This window comes from Schistocerca nitens, chromosome 7 (genome assembly GCF_023898315.1).
Source record: "Schistocerca nitens isolate TAMUIC-IGC-003100 chromosome 7, iqSchNite1.1, whole genome shotgun sequence".
Lineage (NCBI taxonomy): Eukaryota > Metazoa > Arthropoda > Insecta > Orthoptera > Acrididae > Schistocerca > Schistocerca nitens.
In genome coordinates, this window is record NC_064620.1 from 283,159,947 (window position 1) to 283,179,903 (window position 19,957).

The 19,957-nt window shown below is 46.1% G+C and overlaps 1 protein-coding gene across 1 annotated transcript in view; it reads left to right on the top strand.

Annotated features, from left to right (window-relative positions):
- Positions 1–645: 645 nt before the first annotated feature.
- Positions 646–19,957, top strand: part of LOC126194652 (muscle-specific protein 300 kDa) — a 607,158-nt gene continuing 587,846 nt past the window's right edge. The window contains exon 1 of the mRNA XM_049932837.1: positions 646–931. Within this exon, the coding sequence (XP_049788794.1) occupies positions 712–931 (220 nt within the window). The 5' untranslated portion in view covers positions 646–711. The remainder of the gene's footprint in view (positions 932–19,957) is intronic.

A 19,957-nucleotide genomic window follows, 5' to 3' on the forward strand; every position in this document is an offset into this window, starting at 1 on the left:
TGACACTCTAGTTGAACGAGGCGCACGCCATCTCGCCCGAGTCTCATCTGCTCCGCGGATGCTGCGAAGTTACAACGGGGCAAGGCGTCGCCCTGCCGAGGTTTCTGGGCTCGTGAGCCCACTCGGACCCCGCGGTCGCTTTTCTATCGGCCCTCATAGAGTGTTCTAGTACGAGAGAGGCGCTATCAGCTGGCCGGCAATGCAGGTCCCTGTCGGTACCGATCGATGTGCGCGGTGGCCTAGTTGCCGGGGGCAGCGCACCACGCGCATGCGCACTGTGGCCCTCCGCGGCGGCGGCCGTCTAGCTGCAAGGGGCAGCGCGCCGTCAGTCTCGAGCCGACAGCCGGACAGTGTGGTCGACTAGTTCATGCGGTAGAGAGACACACAAACCCGCTCGCCATGTCGGAGGACCCCGGCGGCGGAGGAGGAGGCGGCAAGCGCCTCAAGGACCGCGTCACGTTTTACGAGCGCGTGTGGACGACGAGGGGCAACGGCGGCGACGCCCCCGAGGGCGGCCTGGTCGACGTGGCCGAGGTGGAGCGCCGCATAGCCGAGGAGCGCCGCCGGCGCCAGGTGGAGGCGGCGGGGGCGGCGGCGCCGGAGGCGGTGGCGGCGGCCCAGCAGCGCCTGCTGCGGTCGCCGCTGCCCGAGGGCACCGTCACCACCGTGGAGAAGGTGACCGAGGAGGGCGGGTCGGCCGGAGGGCCCCGTATGGTCACCGTGGAGCGCGTGACCGTGCGGCGCACGCTCGTCGAGCTGCCCTCGGCGTCGCCGCCGCTGTCCAAGTCGCCCTCGCTGGCGTCCCTGCGCGCCGGCGCCGGCTCCGTCTCCGAAGACAGCAGCGACGGCGCCGAGTTCCGCAGCATCGCCGCTCGCCTCGAGGCCGTGCGCAACCGCTCTCAGTACGACTCGCACATCGCCGAGGTCAAAGGTCAGCACCGCCCAAAAGGCCGCTCTCCCGAAAGCCACCCTGCCATTAAAGTGGCACAGATCACACTAAAACGGTCGGCGGCACAAAACTCTAATCCCCCCACCCAGAACGTGCGCGGTCGCCTAACATGCCACCTGCCATCCCGCTGCAGAGACCTGCTTAGTAACGTGAGATGATAATCGTCATTTATTAACACTTCCCATCACATACATCCTTAAGCTTAGCAGACGCTGGCGTCGCCTGTAGGGGACACGATGACTGTTAGGAATTAATATGCAGATAAACCGGTACAAGTCGCGTATTATTTGCTGTATTACGAATTTCTCTCATCAGACGGTAGCATCTTCAAATATTAACGGCCTCGTCGCCATCGTCACTTGGCATTGACGATATTCCTGAGCAGACGTTTGTTCCTAGCACGTGTTACCATCAGGGCTCGGCACCCTCTCCACCATAGAGTTTTAATTTACGTAATTATGGAGCTCTGAACCTTTCACGTCTTGCCGTATGAGCAACGAATGTCTGAAATTGGTCTTGTCTGAAGAGGAAAACAATTAAAACAGTGAACAATATGCGACTGTAGCGGCTTATCTGGACGTTAATTCTTAGACCACATATTACCAGCATCATATATATATATGTCCCTTCATGAAGGTGAAGACGTGTCATAAAGCTAAGTATACACACCATATGGACTTCATAAAGAATTAACAAAGTTACTTTCGACCACTGAAAATATATCCCCTAATCTGCGAATTTCTTCTTCTCCTCCTCCTTCTCCTCTCTCTCTCTCTCTCTCTCTCTCTCTCTCTCTCTCTCTCTCGCTCCCTGTGTCTCTCTCCCTCTCTCATGGTACTTACATCCACTACATCCATCATCCACTGGTGGATAAAAAATTCGTCAAAAATACTCCATCTATTAAGATCGTCTGCTTTACGGTGTTACACAAGTCCTTATAATCAGCTCTGACTCCAGAAGGAACCGTTGTGCATAGCATCTGTATATTATTATCAGGGAGGATAACAGAAATAATACAATGCATATAATTACATATTTTTTGGTGTGGAGACACACAGTAATTTTTCTCACACTCATTCGCCAGCGCAACAGCAAAACTGGGAAAAGTGACACTAAGAACGACTATCCATCGTGCATTCTACTGTAATTTCTCGATTATTTATATTATATTTATGTACTTTGACAGATATATGTGCATTCAGGTATGTCCTACCTGTTTCCTAACGTTAACCATCTATTTTATGAGAAATCAACGACTAGTTGTTTCTTAGCACAAGAAATACTTCCTTCACTTTGTCTCGCCAAATGCCCCCCCCCTCCCCCCCTAATTCTGTTTCATAGCAGTCACTATCACATACTGAGCTCCAGTACCCACAATAAATTTCTTCAGTACACAGTGTTCCAACCATGAGCTTCAGCTTTCCTTGTGGCCTTTCTTTTGCGTTCTTGCCAATATAATCAAGTGTCTTAGCAAAAATCTCTCCATTTTGTTTCTCATACATATATGTCGACCATCACGTCAGATACAAGAACCAAAAACTGATGAAATGATAATGAAGATTTGGAACTAATACTTTGTCCAATAGAGTTTCAACAGAGCAAAAGCTGCTCCCAAGCAAGAATCGTCGGAAGGTGTCGGTTGTGGTCTTAAGATGAGAACGTTACCGGAGTTTTGGGGAAAGCATGGATACCTAAATCGTGTCGTCTGGATACAAGTCTTGTGTTACCTCTTTGCCGTGCACCTAATGTTGAATGCAGAGCCTTGGTATTGATGTAGAGCCATTAACCGCAAGTTCGGGCAATTTGTATGCTAGTTAACTTTGGACGCAATACCCCGCTATTACATCTCCGGTTTACTGACCAGCGAGAACTACTACTCTCGGAGGCAACAGTCGGCCACGTCGTTTAACCTGTCTCTGAGTCACTTCAAGAAAATGGATTACCATTGTCGCTCTCCTGATCAATCAGCCTCCGACGGCAGTTAAGGTACCTAACGAAAAATTTAAGTTCTGTCCATGTCGAAATAGCTCCCACTGCCACAACGGCAGGAAGAACCTCATTACGGAATGGGAAATATGTAGGCCTACATACTTACTAAGATTAATTCCTACAGTATTGTTGCCATACCTACCAGATATCACACCCGAAGACCCTTTTGTTACTGACATCTTTTTTATACTACATCCCAGATATATTTTTATCGTGAATTTGAGGTATATTTTGCATTTAATACGATGTTCTTCCCAGGATTCTTAGCTGTCAAGCGATTTATTGACGGTTGTTACCAACAGCTTTAAGAAAATAGTCGGACATATGTTTTGATGAAATCCCCTGCCAAATAAAAGCTGTCGTCGGATCGGGACTCAAACTCTGAACACTACCTTGCTCTTATTCTCTCTCTCTCTCTCTCTCTCTCTCTCTCTCTCTCTCTCACACACACACACACACACACACACACACACACACTTCCCTCACACGTGATTTTTTTTTACAACTTGCTGCACTGTTTTTCAAATTTTAAAACATTCTTAGTCATTAAAAACTGTGGTTTTCGTTGCATTCTCGTACGTTGAAAAATAAAAACCCACTGGTCTTATAAACTGGAAATAAGAGTAGCCCCCGCCCGCTTTAGAATCGGTCTGCATTTTAAGCATATTTTGCTTAGCGATTTTCAAGGCAATTTTCCCAATTGTTTTCTTCCATCAGATGAGAGTGTTGCTAGCTCGAAGGCGAACTCTTGAGCATCATAAAAAATATTCCATTTCCAACGTCACTTACGATGTTTAGCTGAACGAGTTTCGTGTTCTCTCTGCAGCTGATTCAGTTTCGATCTTTAGAAAATTCCGCATCGGTACTTTGTACTTGGGCAGCTTACGACTCACGCTCCGCCCCCACTGCTGCACTTCTTCCAATACTTTTCCCTAACTCACCCAACTTTCTTTGATCATATTTATGTCTGCAGATACGAAACTAGTTCCGTCAGCCAAGAATCGTGCTTTAGGGTCTCTAATGGAGAACGCTGGCGGTAGTAGCAAGCACCGTTAGTGAAAGATGTCGCTGATAGGAGCGGCAGGTCCATCTGTTTCAAGAGCAGCGCGGGTTGAGCGCTCGCGGACAGAGAAAGCGGCCCGACCGTGATCTGCTCAGCGAAACCACTTTCACGCGTGGTGGCGGCTGCGGGATCGCCGGCTGGGTGCGGCAGCGGCGCTGCAGACGCAACTCTTCAGACCCCGAGGGCCAGCCACGGAGGCGGCAGTGCGGCGCGCCTCTGCAGTTCCGGCCGCAGCACGGCTGCACGGAACCGTCCAAAGCTGACACGTTTCGGGCCTCGAGTTCACGTTCTAAGCGCAATGTATCTCTTTTTCTAACCAAAAACTGGTAGCCAAGATCGCAGGAACTCTTTTTATTCCATGATTACCAGTTCGGCGAAACTAAAGCCGCCATCATCGGATCTTAGGACACATACAGGATACAACATCAAGGCAAACAATGGTGATAGTCCCAGAATGAGATTTTCACTCTGCAGCGGAGTGTGCGCTGATATGAAACTTCCTGGCAGATTAAAACTGTGTGCCAGACCGATACTCGAATTCGGGACCTTTGCCTTTCGCGGGTAAGCTGTGAGGACGGGGCGTGAGTCGTGCTTGGGTAGCTCAGTTGGTAGAGCACTTGCCCGCGAAAGGCAAAGGTCCCGAGTTCGAGTCTCGGTCCGGCACACAGTTTTAATCTGCCAGGAAGTTTCATATCAGCGCACACTCCGCTGCAGAGTGAAAATCTCATTCTGGAAACATCCCCTAGGCTGTGGCTAAGCCGTGTCTCCGCAATATCCTTTATTTCTGGAGTGCTAGTTCTGCAAGGTTCGCAGGAGAGCTTCTGTGAAGTTTGGAAGGTAGGAGACGAGGTACTGGCTGAAGTAAAGCTGTGAGGACGGGGCGTGAGTCGTGCTTGGGTAGCTCAGTTTGTAGAGCACTTGCCCGCGAAAGGCAAAGGTCGCGAGTTCAAGTCTCGGTCTGGCACACAGTTTTAATCTGCCAGGAAGTTTCAGTGGTGATATTAATAGTTGCCTATAACACGCAGGCCTTACAAAATTGTTGTAAGTAGCACATAAACGTCCAAGAGAGATGACATTATAAATGTTAAGTGTCTCCATTACATACAAGCGCAAGCTTGGTACTACCCAAGTAGGGTAACCTGTATGTGTCCTAAGATCCGATGATGGCGGCTTTAGCTTCGCCGAAAGCGGTAATCATGGAATAGAAAGAATTCCTGCGATCTTGACTACCAGTTTATTGTTTTACATCCAGCTAGATCGCTCCCACATGAGCACAATGTGCTCCCTACAAAACAGCATCTCTTTTTGTTCAGAATTTGCAAGTATCCACAAAAACTGAGGAAGTATTCTGACACCATATAATTATGCTGCTCACTTCATCACTGCAAAAAATAATGGAACAAATTATAAAATAATTTATTAAGAGTGTTCTAAGTGGCGTAACAGGAAACCGACTGGTTCCAAGTTTCCTACAAGTGCCATTAACACTGAGACACTGCGTTTTATTTGCGATGATACAAGCGCAGTAATACAGCAATAATGTTTTAACTAGTAGAACTCTTAATTATAACAAGAAAACAAAAAAATAAATTCAAGAAAAAATCTCTCAGTGTTGACTTCTGTTTCTAACGCAACTTCGTTCTTGAGATCAGATGTTGTTAAGTTTACTTTAAAGCGCCCTTTGCTGTTGAGGAAGACATGGCAACATCGTTAACAGTTCTTCCCATTTTACAATTGATAAAGATGCTTGGTTCAAAACTGTCTTTAAGCATTATGGGACTTAACGTCTGAGGTCATCGGTCCGCTAGACTTAGAACTACTTAAACCTAACTAAACAAAGGACATCACACACATCCATGCCCGAGGTAGGATTCGAACCTGCGACCGTAGCAACAGCGCGGTTCCTGACTGAAGCGCCTAGAACCGCTCGGACACAGCGGCCGGCAAACATGGTTGGTCTTTCAGATGAAATACAGCAAGGCATACATCAGCCAAGGTCTTTCCTCTTTTGAATACACTGATATTTTTCCTGTTCTTCTGTTTCAGCGGAAGAATTTTTAATAGCTATTTGTGATGGATGAGTGTGAGACATTGTCATCGTACTTCATTTGGAGAGTTTACGCCGTTGGAATGATAACAGTGTTTCAGTAGCATCTTTAAAATCAGAGAGGCCAGTCTTAGGCATTGCAATTACGTGAAGTGGGTTCATAGCTTTAGCTGACTCGACAAACTTGTGTAAATCTTGCGAAAGAGCAGCCTCGTTGTTTACCCTTCTTCGTTTCTCTACAACTGCAAAATCTGTCGCAGCAAAAAACGTGCCTGCCATCTCTTCAAATTATCCAAGGCTAAGAGGACGTCAGCTTGACGCATTGACGCTTGGAGCCCTACAGACCACTGCTTGGCACGAAGACCACGCGTCATCTAGTAATGAATGTCTGAAACATTTTCACCATGATTTGGCACTTGGAGCACATCTAGGAACACGCAACATAGTACCGAAGGCGCAACAGCACTGGAAACGCATTTTGCGAAAAAAATGGCAGCACTAATATCTCTGTTATATATTGAAAACCACTTTTACTGGTATGAATATAAGACGGAGGCTCATGAAAGAAATACTGCCGCGCGGAGTAGCCGCGCGGTTTGAGGCGCCATGTCACGGACCGCGCGGCCCCTGCCGTCCGAGGTTGGAGTCCTCCCGCGGGCATGAGTGTGTGTGTTGCTCTTAGTATAAGTTAGTTTAACTAGTGTGTAAGTCTAGGGACCGATGACCTAAGCAGTTTGGTCCCTTACGAATTCACACACATTTGAAAATTTGAAAGAAATGCTGTGAAACATTCTAAAAATGGTTCAAATGGCTCTGAGCACTAAGGGACTCAACATCTTAGGTCATAAGTCCCCTAGAACTTAGAACTACTTAAACCTAACTAACCTAAGGACATCACACACACCCATGCCCGAGGCAGGATTCGAACCTGCGATCGTAGCAGTCCCGCGGTTCCGGACTGCAGCGCCAGAACCGCTAGACCACCGCGACCGGCGTGAAACATTCTAAAACGTAAGTAAATATTAGTTACGACACAAGCCTATATAATTTTGTGACAGACGTTTTTGTATCGCTAGTATGTGAGGAATTGCGCTGTGAAGTCCGTGTGCGCAAATTTTTCTTCAACCTATATATAGGGTGGCCAACTTCAGTAACATGAATAATCACAAAAAGAAAGACATTGGTTGCATCGCAATATGTCAGTTACATCCCGAGAACTTGAAAAGCGAAGTTGACGCTTGAAATAAGTTAAACGCTTTGCTATTGCACGTCCCGCGATAGGAGCGTGATCTGCACATAACAGTGTCTGTGGCAGGAAACCCTAATATTACTTTCGAGCCTTGTAACGCAAGTCACAGACATCGCGATTATGAGCAACGGGGGGTACACGCTTGCATCTCGAGATGTGGAGTAGCGGAGAGTTTCGTTTATTTCAAGCCTCAACTAAGCTTTGCAATTTCTCGGGATGTGAATGACGTATTGCGATGCAACCATCGCCATTCTTTTTGCGATTTTTCATGTTACTGAAGTGCGCCAGGCTATATACAGGGTGAAGAAAAATTTGCGCACTAGGAATTCACAGCGCGATTCCCTACATACTAGCAATACAAAAGTGTCTGCCACAAAATATCGTCCTGCGCATATTTCCGGCAGTAAATGGACGTCAAAGATTGAAAATCTGAACCATATATATTTTGGGCAATCTGCCAACACTGTAATCACATGTACAGTAACTTCGTCTGTCAGTATATGGGAGTTGTGCTGTGCTGTTGGTGCAGTGGATAGCGTTTTGGGTTAGCATGAGGGAGGTCTAGCGTTCGATTGGGATCGAGGTGAATTTTCATTTCCGATACGCCTTACCATTTCTTCTGTTAGTCAACATTGGTTTCACCGTTGGAAACGCTTTCTTGGTGTGAAAATGCCAAATCGCGTCGTAATTTGTAAATCACATTAAGCGGTAGGTAGCCAAATAGCTGGGCGATTAAATCCATTCACAGGTTGAAGGAAGACGAGAGCGTAACACCTCCAAACTAACTTAAGAGTTGATGAAGTCTTTACTTTCTCCTGTGAAAGGAGTTTGGCTGCATTGAGGGAAGTGGCATAGCAGTGAATTGCGCTCTGGAGAAACTAGATTCAAATCCCCGTCTGACAACCTACATTTAGGTTTTTCATGGTTTGTCTACATATCAGGATGGTTCCTCATACTGCTCCCAACCGACGTAATACTCCGTCACTAACAACATTGATGTCAACAAGCCGTTAAGCCCAAATTTCCCTCTTGTCTCCTTTTCCCTTAGAGTGGCTACGCATGGGGTATAACTATTTGTAGAGGCGTGAAAAGAAACACGTTGTGAACCAACGTGTTTCGACGGCATATGTCTTGATCCACGATGTTCGAGGGATGTAGCCGTAACCATTTCTTCCCTCCTCTGATATATCGACTGCAAAACGTCCACCCATCTTCGCAGAGAGCAGTAAGACTGACGATACGGTCTTATAAGCCCTAAGACCACACCGGCGCACACCCTGGCACAAACATTAGCAAGTGAAGAAATGCTACAAGGTTGGCGCCTTCTACAACGGTCATCATTGTCGATTATTTCTGCTCATCAGCAATAGAAAACTATTCGCTCAGGAGATGTATGGACGTCGAAATACCAAAAGAGAAACTTATATTCCCAAAACTTTTCAGGTCAAGAATTACATTATTTTCCATTGTGATAACTTTCACATTTGTTTTCATCGTACGGAGCGATGCATAGTTCGCATGTAGAAGCAGAGACTGACGTCTGGTGACATTTATTCATCGACTGACGTCTACTACAGATGTAATAAAGTTCACACATTCAAATATAACACATTTATGTACTCATAATTATACAGCATCGGCAAGAAAAGACATGTACTACAAATAAAATTTAATGATAGATACTGAACGTTTAATAGTGATTGATTGCATTATTTAAACATTAATTAAAATCTAGTTATGAATAGAACACACAATTTTGCAGTGTGTGTTTGCTACAGCGCGATGTTTAGTTAGTTCGGCCATTCAGTTTTCTGTGTGGAAATTCCATTACTAAGGTCTGTACTGTTTGTTCTGGAGCGCCCATTCACATTGAGGATTTTCGGCCATTTTCCACTTAAAGAGCATGGCTTTCGTTCTAGTATGTCATATTCTGATTCTGTTCAGGCGGATCCATGATTTCCGAGACAAATGCAGTCCTGGAAGGGGTTTCGTTGGATATATATAGGCCGTGTAGTTGTGGTTCTGAAAGGATATCCAATCTCCATTGCAATGTTACTTATAATCCGTCTTGATTGCAAAAATGTTTATTCAGATGACCGGTTTCAGTTCCTCTAGTACCATCTTCAGATCTGCAGTTTCGGTTACAGGAGTAACCCGTCCACACATAGCAACTCCTGTAATCGAAATTGCAGATCTGAAGATGGTTCTAGAGGAACCGAAACCGGTCATGTGAATAAACATTTTTGCAATCAAGACGGATTATAAGTAACATTATATAACCAGTGATTGCGGTATCCCATCAGACATTATGTGTGTTTTTGCAATCTCCATTGTTCTCCCACATGGTTCCACATAGGATTCCTAGATTTAAGCCTATTGTGGGGTAAGGAGCCCAATGTACTCGTATTATTTGCTCGCAGATCTTTGCAGACAGAGACATGACTAATCTTGTTCCATTCTTGCGTCATCTGCAGTTGTCGCCTAAGGTAAAGAGTGGCAATATTCAAGAGAATAGGTACTGATGAAAGAGCCGTGGATTTGAGTGTCCCAGTTATTAGCCTTGTCGTATCGTCTGTCTTTTTAACATGACAGCTTCAGCTCCATAGAGGAGAATAGATCAGTTCTTGTGCACCTATATGTAGTGCATTTCGTGTGCTCCCCAGCTTATTCCAGTACTTTTTCTAATCAATCTATTTCTGGTTTTCAGTTTATGTTGTGTGGTTTCGAGATGCTTTTTTTAAAAGGTGAGGAAGTGATCTAGGTATTGTGTATTGAACCGGGGACCTAGAAACGACGGAGAGTCTTCGTCCCCGCCGCAGCCCTTAGTGGTTCACAACCTCACAACAGGCTACAGCTGTCCACTCACCCCACCGCCGCCCCATACCCAACCCAGGGTTATCGTGCCCCAGTGTGGACGCCCCCCCCCCCCCCCCTTCTCGGGAACGTCTCATACCAGACGAGTGTAGCCCCAAATGTTTGCGTGGTAGAGTATTTTGGCGTAGGCGTATTTGAAGACAGTGTTTGCGCAGCAATCGTCGACATTGTGTAACTGATGCGGAATAAGGGGAACCAGCCCGCATTCTCTGAGGCAGATGGAAAACCGCCTAAAAACCATCCACAGGATGCCCGGCACACCGGACCTCGACACTAATACGCCGGGCGGATTCGTGCCGGGGACCAGCACGCCTACCCGCTCGAGAAGCAGCGCGTCAGACCGCGCGGCTAGCCGGGCGGGCACGATCTAGGACTCAAAGACAATTTGAGAACTGATTGTGGTTTATCTTTTCATCATAAAAGAAAACGTTTAGTCCTCCACTGGCTGTGTGCATGCTCAGATGAGAAAGCATATGTCGATTTTCTGAGGGTCTGGCACAACTTACACTCCTTGTGGTATTTACTTCCAGTGTCTAGATCCTTATTGAGCATTTACTCGCCTTGCTCATAGTTCGTGTGTCTGCCACCATGTCATCAGCCTAACAGAATTTTCCGCATTTCGTATGTGGGACGTCAGTTGTATATTGATTGAAGAGTAGCGGGGCTGGTACTGATCCCTGCGGTAATATGACACAGAGTGATTTCGGGGGCGAGGAGATAGCGCCTACGTGGCGGGTGTGATGCGCCCGCGACCAGCGCGAACGAGGCGATGTGTGCGGCGCGCAGATAGCACGCTGCAGCGCAGATAAGACGGAGAGACAGCCGGAACCGATACGCTCCTCCGCCCGCCGCCTGCAGGGCACGCCCTCTGCCTTTCTCCTTGCAGGCGTCGCCCGCGAGCAACACGACGGCAAAGGGCGAGGCGATAAACTCTCCTTCATCGCTCTAGCCGCTCGCTGTGGCTCGTCATTCGTCACGTTTCACATAACCGTCTCCCTCTCTTCTTCAGAAGGAAAGTAAAGGCTCGAAAGCGCAGTAAACTGTGGTGAAACTTATCTCACCATCACCTGCCTCTTGGCATGAGTTTACGGAGTTTGAAAACACTCGTCTACGCTATTAAAGTCTGTTATTACTTTTCCCATAAAGTGAAGGATGAACAGAGCTATTAATTAATTTCGTGTGAGTCCATGATGGGCTGCAAATCTTTCGACTGGACGCCACTTAGGGAATTCGTGTGCCAACTCATCCAAGTAGGGAAAGGGGACCTACAGTTTAACATTGAATCCTAATCATGTGTCGTTCCTGTGTAACGCGAAGTGAGCAGAATCTCGTCATCTGCGATATAAGTAATCTCTGTTTTAGGTATCGTAAGAACTCACAGATGCTTTGCGTGTGAGTTTGAAATCTTTGTCGCACTCATTTTCTCGCTTGCTCCACTGTGAAAATTATAAAAGAACGTTACAGAGCACTTAGGAAAGGAGGAAAGGAAGACAGAAATTATATATAATATGATCAAAAGTATCCGGACAACCCCCACTTTTTTCATATTAGGTGCATTGTGCTGCCGCCTACTGCCAGGTACTCCACATCAGCGACCTCAGTAGTCATTAGACATGGTGAGAGAGCAGAATGGGGCGCTCCGCGGAACTCACGGACTTCCAACGTGGTCAGGTGATTGGGTGTCACTATTGCCGTAAGTCTGTACGCGAGATTTCCACACTCCTAAGTATCCCTTGGTCCACTGTTTCCGATGTGATAGTGAAGTGGAAACGTGAAGGGACACGTACTGCACAAAAGCGTACAGGCTGACTTCATCTGTTGACTGACAGAGACCGCCGACAGTTGAAGAGGCTCTTAATGTGTAATAGGCAGACCTCTATCCAGACCATCACACAGGAATTCCAAAGTTCATCAGGATCCACTGCAGGTATTATGACAGTTAGGCGGGACGTGAGAAAACTTGGATTTCATGGTCGAGCGGCTGCTCATAAGCCACACCTCACGGTGGTAAATGCCAAACGATGCCTCTCTTGGTGTAAGGAGCGTAAACATTGGACAGTTGAACAGTGGAAAAACGTTGCGTGGAGTGACGAATCACGGTACACAATGTGGCGATCCCATGGCAGGGTGTGGTATGGCGAATGCCCGATGAACGTCATCTGCCAGGGTGCGTAGTGCCAACAGTAAAATACGGAGGCGTTGGTGTTACGGTGTGGTCGTGTTTTTCATGGAGGGGACTTGCATCCCTTGTTACTTTGCGTGGCACTATCACACCACGTGCCTACATTGATGTTTTAAGCACCTCCTTGCTGTTCATAATGCACGGCTTGTGGAGGAGTGGTTGCACGACAATAACATCTCTGTAAAGGACTGGCCTGCACAGAGTCCTGACCTGAATCCCATAGAACACCTTTGGGATGTTTTGGAGCGCCGACTTCGTGCCAGGCCTCGCCGACGGACATGGATACTCTCCTCAGTGCAGCGCTGCGTGAAGAATGGGCTGCCATTCCCCAAGAAACCTTCCAGCACCTGATTGGACGTATGTCTGTGACAGTGGAAGCTGTCATCGTCTAAGAGTGGGCCAGCACCATATTGATTTCCAGAATTAGCGATGGAGGGCGCCACGAACTTGCAAGTCATTTTCAGCCAGGTGTCCTGATACTTTTGGTACTGATACTATATATATATATATATATATATATATAACAATTACATTCCGTGGAGGAATATTGCTAATGTGCGCTATGAAAGGAAACTTTTCCCACAAACCTATTCAACTTACACCAAGGTATTTGCCAGCGAATAATACCGTACCACTTTGCTTCCGTTTGTATGATACAGTTGTATGGAGAAATTGACAGTGTTAAGGCTGCGGAGGAGGCGTAAGAATTTCTTTCGTTTTTCCCTCCGCTTCATTTACGAACGCAGGAGGAAGGTATATGATGAGTACTTTCTGAACTATCGTGCACGATACATAAAACTTTAGACTACGTAGTATAAATGTGAAAGAATTCTACTGTTTTGATGCTGAGCATCTTAATATGTATCCATATTAAAAATTAAAGTCCCCCGCGGCGTTTTGCTGTCTGTACATAAGGGCTAATGTCAGGAACTACTGTATGGATTTTGATACGGTTTTCACTGATAGACTGATTCACGTGGAACTTTTGTCTACACAATTTGTTACCGCTACGCCAGACAAGTCGTCAGGTCGTGGACACTTAGTGCTACTAGTGCGAAGCCGGGGCGGGTATCTATTTTTATATTAAAATCCTCCATTTACATGAAATTCGTCTCGCATACTAACGTCCAATTAGGTATAGAACCCGCACAATGGAACCCACTTATTACGGAAATTAAGGAAGAGTAGCGTGGGTTCTTCATGATGTCACGGACGTACTGTTATAATCACAAAGGGCAACTAACGTCAGTCAATTAGCTTCTAGTAATGGAACAACAGAATAATCACTGCAATGGGCGCATGAGGCTAATTGCTGAGATAGTGAGGACCATATTCAGACTTCATGGGAAAATGTGCAGGAAGACGTTTTTCCCCACAAATTTTTTTCTCACCAGTGGAGTATTCAAAGGTTATGACGAAACGGGGAGGGGGGAGGGTGGGGGGCAGAAACACTGTACCGAACACACTTGGCACTTGGCAACGATTACCTTTCCCACTACGAAAAATATGTAGTACAGTGGGAACTACCTTGTGTCGTGAACTTGACGCCTGTATGCAGCGAATAAGTTAGAACTTCAGAAAATAAGTTACACATGTCGTGCCACACTAACACCATTGTGTAACAAATGTGATGCATTGTCAAAAGAGAGTACATGTTCTGGATTTCCTACAGACACAGTTACGCTCCTGTACGGGTAACAGGAGCATTAGAATGTGGGAGTGCAACGGCCTGGTAACTGGACACGTTCCAGATTTTAAAGTACGCGGTACAGTACGATTCCTGTGGGCAAAACGCCTAAATAGCACACACTTTCGCTTGAAATTCTGTCGGCGTATAGAGCAAATACCACGCCGCATCCAGCCGTACTGAAATGACGTCAATAATTTGGCCAAGGCAGCGTAGACGTGGGTGACTCTGTTCGGGAAGAAAGGCTATCGACATCGAAGATAGTCGTCGATGTGCAGGCAGTTGCAGAATTTTTTCGCAGCACTCGCATTTTTTGCAACGATGAGGGTATTCGCACTACTGTTCTAAATAGCTGCATCACCAAGGAGAGAATTTCTATCGTGAAAAACTGAATCTTATTTACAGAGACTTGGTGACTATTTTGAAAACTGCTGTTAAGGGTGTACATAAAGTCCGGGAACACTTTCAATTATTTATTGCGCAAGTGGCAGACTCTGCAAGAGAGGCGCTCTGCATCGCGGTGTAGCTTGCTCGCCAGGTTTCGAGAGGGTGCGTTTCTGGATGAGGTATCGAGTATATTGCTTCCCCCTACTTATACCTCCCGAGGAGATCACGAATGTAAAATTAGAGAGATTAGAGCGCGCACGGAGGCTTTCAGACAGTCGTTCTTCCCGCGAACCATACGCGACAGGAACAGGAAAGGGAGGTAATGACAGTGGCACGTAAAGTGCCCTCCGCCACACACCGTTGGGTGGCTTGCGGAGTATGAATGTAGATGTAGATGTAGAACTAAAGAGATGTCATACATATTGCATTTTGAAGAGATACTGTGAAACTTTTTTTTTACAAACATTCAATATGCGAACCATGAGTGACCCGGTAGATGTCATACGGTAGTCGAATTCTTGCCATACCCGTCCCAGCATGGCATCGTCGACTGTGGCAGTCGCTTCCCGTATTTTGTCCCGGAGCTCTGCTACATCACGTGATCACGTGCAAGCGGCGGTACATACAACCAGATCTTTAATGTGTCCCCACAGAAAAATGTCACACGGAGTGAGATCTGGCGATTGGGGAGGATATTTCATGAAACAGCTGTCCCCTTCTGCAGCATGGCCGATCCATCGATGCGGCAGCTCCGTGTTCAGGTACCCACGAACTTTACGATGAAAATGGGGTGGGGCCCCATCCTGCTGAAAGACGAACGGAGAGTCTGATTGCATTTGACGCAACAGCCATTGCTGAACATGTCCAAGTAGGAATATCCAATGACAGTGCTTCCGACAAAGAAGAATGGTCCATACAGTTTTCGACGTGACAAGGCACAAAAAACATTTACCTTTGGGGAATTAGGTCCAAATTCAGTGCATTCTTGTGGATGCTTTGCACCCCAGATTCGACAATTACGCCTGTTCTCTTTCCCATTAATGTGAAAAGTGGCTACGTCGCTAAAAATTAAGCGATCAATTATGCCATCCGCTGCAGTCCGGAACCGCGGGACTGCTACGGTCGCAGATTCGAATCCTGCCTCGGGCATGGATGTTTGTGATGTCCTTAGGTTAGTTAGGTTTAAGTAGTTCTAAGTTCTAGGGGACTGATGACCTAAGATGTTAAGTCCCATAGTGCTCAGAGCCATTTGAACCAATTATGCCATCCCCATCCTCATTCAATTGTTGCAACTGCGAACAAAACTCAAAACGCTTGTCTTTGGCGTCGTCATTGAGCTTCTGCTCTAGCTCCAATTTGAATGGTTTCATAGACAGCTTCTGTCGCAGGACTTTCCACACTGTCATTGGAGCTATTTCGATTTCACGGGATGCACGACGCACCGATTTCTTTGGACTCCCTATGAATGTCTCTCGTACGCGCTCCACATTCATTTCACTCACACGGGAACGTCCGTTTCTCTTTGCCGGGCCCAAGTAACTCGTCGTAACGAATTTGTTGAGCCAGTGGTAAATGGCCTTCCTTGTTGGTGGCTTCTTACCGTACTTGGTTCTTGAAACATCCGTTGAACAGCTGTAGCACACTTGTTTTTGTCGAACTCCAACACACACAATGCTCGCTCCGCACCTGAACTCGCCATGTTTGCGACTAGCGCCGACTATCGGCAAATTACCAAACTACGCTATGGCAGTATATATATAAAATCATGAAAACATCTCTCATGATGGGTTAAGTACCAGAGAAGGCAGAGAGAAATAAAGACGAGTACTAACTTCGGCCGCAGCCAGGCTAGTCCCAGTCTATGCTAATATCTATTTATCAGTGCCATCTGCAAGAAACTCTTAAACTGTTACATTTAATGGAATACATAATAATAAATTGTATAGACAAACGTTCCTCGTGAATGAGTCTATTACTGAAAACCGTATCAAAGTTCTTACAGTAGTTTCTGATGTTAGCCCTTATATGCAGATAGAAAAATTCCGTAGGTCCTTTAGTTTATAATATGTACACGTATGAAGATGCTCAGCACCAATGCGTGGTAGAATTCTTCCACATCTGTTTTGCGTATTATGCAGTTTTATTTATCGGGCACGGTACTTCAAACGTATATAGTGTGTGTGTCTAAAGTGTTACACAGCAATCAATAAAATTTACTTGGCATGCCGTAATGACATGTAACTCAGTTCTTGACGTCCTTCGTAATTAGTAGTTACCAAACATGCAGAGGTACATTCGCTCGCAGGTCTAGTAAATTCGAAAGTAACACTCGTTACTTATTCATATCTCACCATAAGATTTATTGCACCCGCAGGTAGAGTGTTAAGAGCTGTTAACCTCGTTTAATTGCTATTTAGACTGTCGGTACAGAACGAACCTAATTTTGACGGCGAAGTGAAAGCGAGTCCTTAAAGAGGAACTGCGCCGAACGAGCAGTCACAGTAGATAGCTGCGCGCTTTGCAGTTGCGGCAGTCGAAGCCGAAAGAAATGAGGTTACGGGACCGTGTGGACTGCGGTTACAGAAACTAGACTACAAATACAGCTTAAGGCTTCATTGACAAATCGCTGACCGCAGAGAATTACGCAGTAGGTCAGTCTCGAAGTTGCCCAGATATTGATACGTAGACTCCTACACGCGGCACACGTAATGTCGTTTCTCTTACGAAGATGGTAGTATTCCAAGACACCGTTCTCCCAGCTGTTGTCAGCTTTCGTCACCGGAGCCGTTTCTCAGTCAAGTAGTTTCCCAATTGGCATGACAAGGGCTGAGTGTACTCAGTGGAAATACTACCCACAGGATGCATCCATAATGTCAGCTTACTAACAGAATCGAATTACGTGCTGTTATCGTTTATACAGGACTTTGACCTACCAACCAATCAAGCAACAATTCACTATATTTTGTGTAAGTACAGCGTAGACAGAATAAAACCGGCTTCCAAAGTACTTCACGCACTTTAAGATAGGCAACCCAACTTCTATCATCTGCCGAGGTGTGGATTTTGCACGTTGAGTTGCCTATCTTAAGGTGGTTGGTTCTACATCTACATCTACATACATACTCCGCAATCCACCATACGGTGCGTGGCGAAGGGTAACTCGTACCACAACTAGCGTCTTCTCTCCCTGTTCCACTCCCAAACAGAACGAGGGAAAAATGACTGCCTAATGCCTCTGTACGAGCCCTAATCTCTCTCATCTTATCTTTGTGGTCTTTCCGCGAAATGTAAGTTGGCGGCAGTAAAATTGTACTGCAGTCAGCCTCAAATGCTGGTTCTCTAAATTTCCTCAGTAGCGATTCACGAAAAGAACGCCTCCTTTCCTCCAGAGACTCCCACCCGAGTTCCTGAAGCATTTCCGTAACACTCTCGTGATGATCAAACATACCAGTAAGATATCTAGCAGCCCGCCTCTGAATTGCTTCTATGTCCTCCCTCAATCGAACCTGATAGGGATCCCAAACGCTCGAGCAGTACTCAAGAATAGGTCGTATTAGTGTTTTACAAGCGGTCTCCTTTACAGATAAACCACATCTTCCAAAAATTCTACCAATGAACCGAAGACGACTATCCGCCTTCCCCACAATTGCCATTACATGCTTGTCCCACTTCATATCGCTCTGCAATGTTACGCCCAAATATTTAATCGACGTGACTGTGTCAAGCGCTACACGACTAATGGAGTATTCAAAAATTACGGGATTCTTTTTCCTATTCATCTGCATTAATGTACATTTATCTATATTTAGAGTTAGCTGCCATTCTTTACACCAATCACAAATCCTGTCCAAGTCATCTTGTATCCTCCTACAGTCACTCAACGACGACACCTTCCCGTACACCACAGCATCATCAGCAAACAGCCGCACATTGCTATCCACCCTATCCAAAAGATCATTTATGTAGATAGAAAACAACAGCGGACCTACCACACTTCCCTGGGGCACTCCAGATGATACCCTCACCTCCGATGAACACTCACCATCGAGGACAACGTACTGGGTTCTATTACTTAAGAAGTCTTCGAGCCACTCACATATTTGGGAACCAATTCCATATTCTCGTACCTTAGTTAGAAGTCTGGAGTGGGGCACCGAGTCAAACGCTTTCCGGAAGTCAAGGAATATGGCATCCGTCTGATACCCTTCATCCATGGTTCGCAAGATATCATGTGAAAAAAGGGCGAGTTGCGTTTCGTGGGAGCGATGCTTTCTAAACCCGTGCTGATGCATTGACAGCAACTTCTCTGCCTCAAGAAAATTCATCATATTCAAACTGAGAATATGTTCGAGAATCCTGCAACAAACCGATGTTAAGGATATTGGTCTGTAATTTTGAGGATCCGTCCTTCTACCCTTCTTATATACAGGCGTCACCTGAGCTTTTTTCCAGTCGCTCGGGACATAACGTTGGGCAAGAGATTCGCTATAAATGCAAGCTAAGTAAGGAGCCAATGCAGTAGAGTACTCTCTGTAAAACCGAATTGGAATCCCATCAGGACCTAGCGATTTATTTACTTTCAACTCATTCAGCTGCTTCACAACCCCATGGATGTCTATCACTATGTCCTCCATACGGAAATCTGTACGCGACTCAAACGGCGGTATGTTTGTACGATCCTCCTGCGTGAAAGATTTCTTAAATGCTAAATTTAAAATTTCAGCTTTCGTTTTGCTGTCCTCCGTTGCCAGGCCAGACTGATAAGTGAGTGACTGGATGGCAGCCTTCGACCCGCTTACCGATTTTACGTAAGACCAGAATTTCCTTGGGTTTTCAGCAAGATCTTTTGCTAAGGTATGACGGTGGTAGTGGTTGTATGCTTCGCGCATCGCTCTTTTTACAGCAGCACGAATCTCTACTATCTTTTGCCTGTCCTCATTCTCCCGATCTTTCTTGTACCGCGAGTACAACTGTCTTTGCTTCCTGAACATTCTCCGAATTGCGCTGTTAAACCACGGTGGGTCTTTTCCGTCCGTAGCCCACTTTTTCGGCACATACTTGTCCAATGCGTGATTTACAATGTGTTTAAAATGTGCCCATAATCTTCCACGTCCATCGTACCGGAAGTAAATGAAGTCGATTCATTTACTAAGTGGGATGCTAACAACTGCTTATCTGCTCTTTCTAGTAAGAATACTCTCCTAGCCTTCTTGACCGACTTTTTAACTTTCGTAACCATAGTCGTAATGACAACATCATGATCACTAATCCCTGTCTCAACACTGACAACCGTCGATGAGGTCTGGTCTGTTCGTGGCTACCGATCTAAAATATTTCTATTACTCGTTGGCTGTCGATTTAGCTGCTCAAGACAGTTTTCGGGTAATGTGTTCAAAAGTATTTCACACGACGGCTTGTCTGTACCACCTGTAATGAATCCATAGACATCCCATTCTATACTAGGTTGGTTGAAGTTGCCTCCGACTAATATGGCATGATCCGGGTACTTCTGCGATACAGAGTGTAGACT